Genomic DNA, 1410 nt, shown 5'->3' on the forward strand with positions numbered 1-1410 from the left:
TGAACCCTAATAGCAATATTTTTTTACTTACCCTCCTATAGTGTGGACAGGCACGTTAGCCTAGAGAATTCTCTCCCTACCCCACTTCTATACTGCCAAATTTTATACCTCTTGGCAATCCAATATCTAATAGTCTTTGAGGAATTGTTCTTGATACAGATAACAGATTAAGTCATTTATCATGTCAGGTAATGAAATGTAAGGTTTATTGGTCCTTCCTTAAATGCAAATTATTGCTAAAGTGACAAGAGAATCAGAGGCAGTGGGGGGGGAGGGGGAGGCAAGTTTCCTGTTCCACAGATGTCTTTGGGCTCTCAGTGGTATTAAGTTAAGAAGGATGAGAATCTGTATGTAATTTATCAGTTTACTATTTCTGTTGCTGATGTATTGGTAATGGAAATTTCCAGCACTTAAACAGGAATGTAACTGCTTCAATGTCCTCATCTGTATTTAATGGTCATAACTAAAGTAACATTGGGAAATATTATAGTATATTAATTTCCTTAATTAAAGTTTCTATCTTATTTTAATTAGGCATAATCATAACAAATGGATTGTAATGTCTGGAATATCAAAGAGATGCTTACTATTCCCTCAGGCTCTGGGTAAGTTTCCTGATTATATTCTCTGAGGTTTGAGGGAGTGTTATGGTTGGTTGCATAGATTTCATGGAATGGAATTTCTTCCTGTTATATTACAGTAATGGAATTATTCTGTACAGTCTTACCTCTCTTTCCCCCTATTGTGTGACCATCACACACCCTCTCATGATTGTCTTTCTCCTTCCAGCAGTTTTCTGATGACAAAATCCAGCCATGTGTGTTAATAGATCAATGACTCTGGGTCTAACTCTGGGCCTGAGGACTATGAGACCTGTAAGAAATCAGAATTGTTCCAACATCTGGAAAATGTCACCCGAGTTGAGATGTCTGCTAGCTATTAAAACAGCAGAGGTCAAAATCAAGACAACATTCAGATATGTGTTCACTTGTATAGTATAGTTTGTAGGCTTGGTGGATGGAGTTCAGAGATACTCCAGCTGCTTGCCAGACTCATTGGGACACTATTCTCTATCCATGTGTGCTGACATTGGGATCTGCCAGCCTGCCACTGCTGTCTGGGGATTTATGTGCCTCATAAATATTGTACAACTCATAAATATTTGCCTCAGAAATATTGTACAACTAAGGAATTTTTTATTGCTCTTGATATGCTTTTATCATTGAATGATTTATGTCCTACAAAAATACCTACCTGAAGACGATTATTAATTCATCAAAAACCTAGAACACTATATTATTAAAAAAGAAAAGTATTTACAGGTGATACAAAGTAAGGGAAATCTATTTTTTAAATTCCAGATCATAATTTTAAGATGAAAATCCAACATGATTCCAGTAGGCTACAGAA

General features: G+C 36.2%; 1 protein-coding gene across 1 annotated transcript in view; it reads left to right on the forward strand.

Moving 5' to 3' along the window:
• The first annotated feature begins 549 nt into the window (after nucleotides 1-549).
• IHO1 (interactor of HORMAD1 1) overlaps nucleotides 550-1410 on the forward strand; it is a 32821-nt gene continuing 31960 nt past the window's right edge. Inside the window, exon 1 of the mRNA XM_004715225.1 lies at nucleotides 550-605. Coding sequence (XP_004715282.1) covers nucleotides 550-605 — 56 coding nt within the window. The remainder of the gene's footprint in view (nucleotides 606-1410) is intronic.

Source organism: Echinops telfairi, unplaced genomic scaffold (genome assembly GCF_000313985.2).
Source record: "Echinops telfairi isolate 266 unplaced genomic scaffold, ASM31398v2 ScPeMD7_7420;HRSCAF=8458, whole genome shotgun sequence".
Taxonomy (NCBI): domain Eukaryota; kingdom Metazoa; phylum Chordata; class Mammalia; order Afrosoricida; family Tenrecidae; genus Echinops; species Echinops telfairi.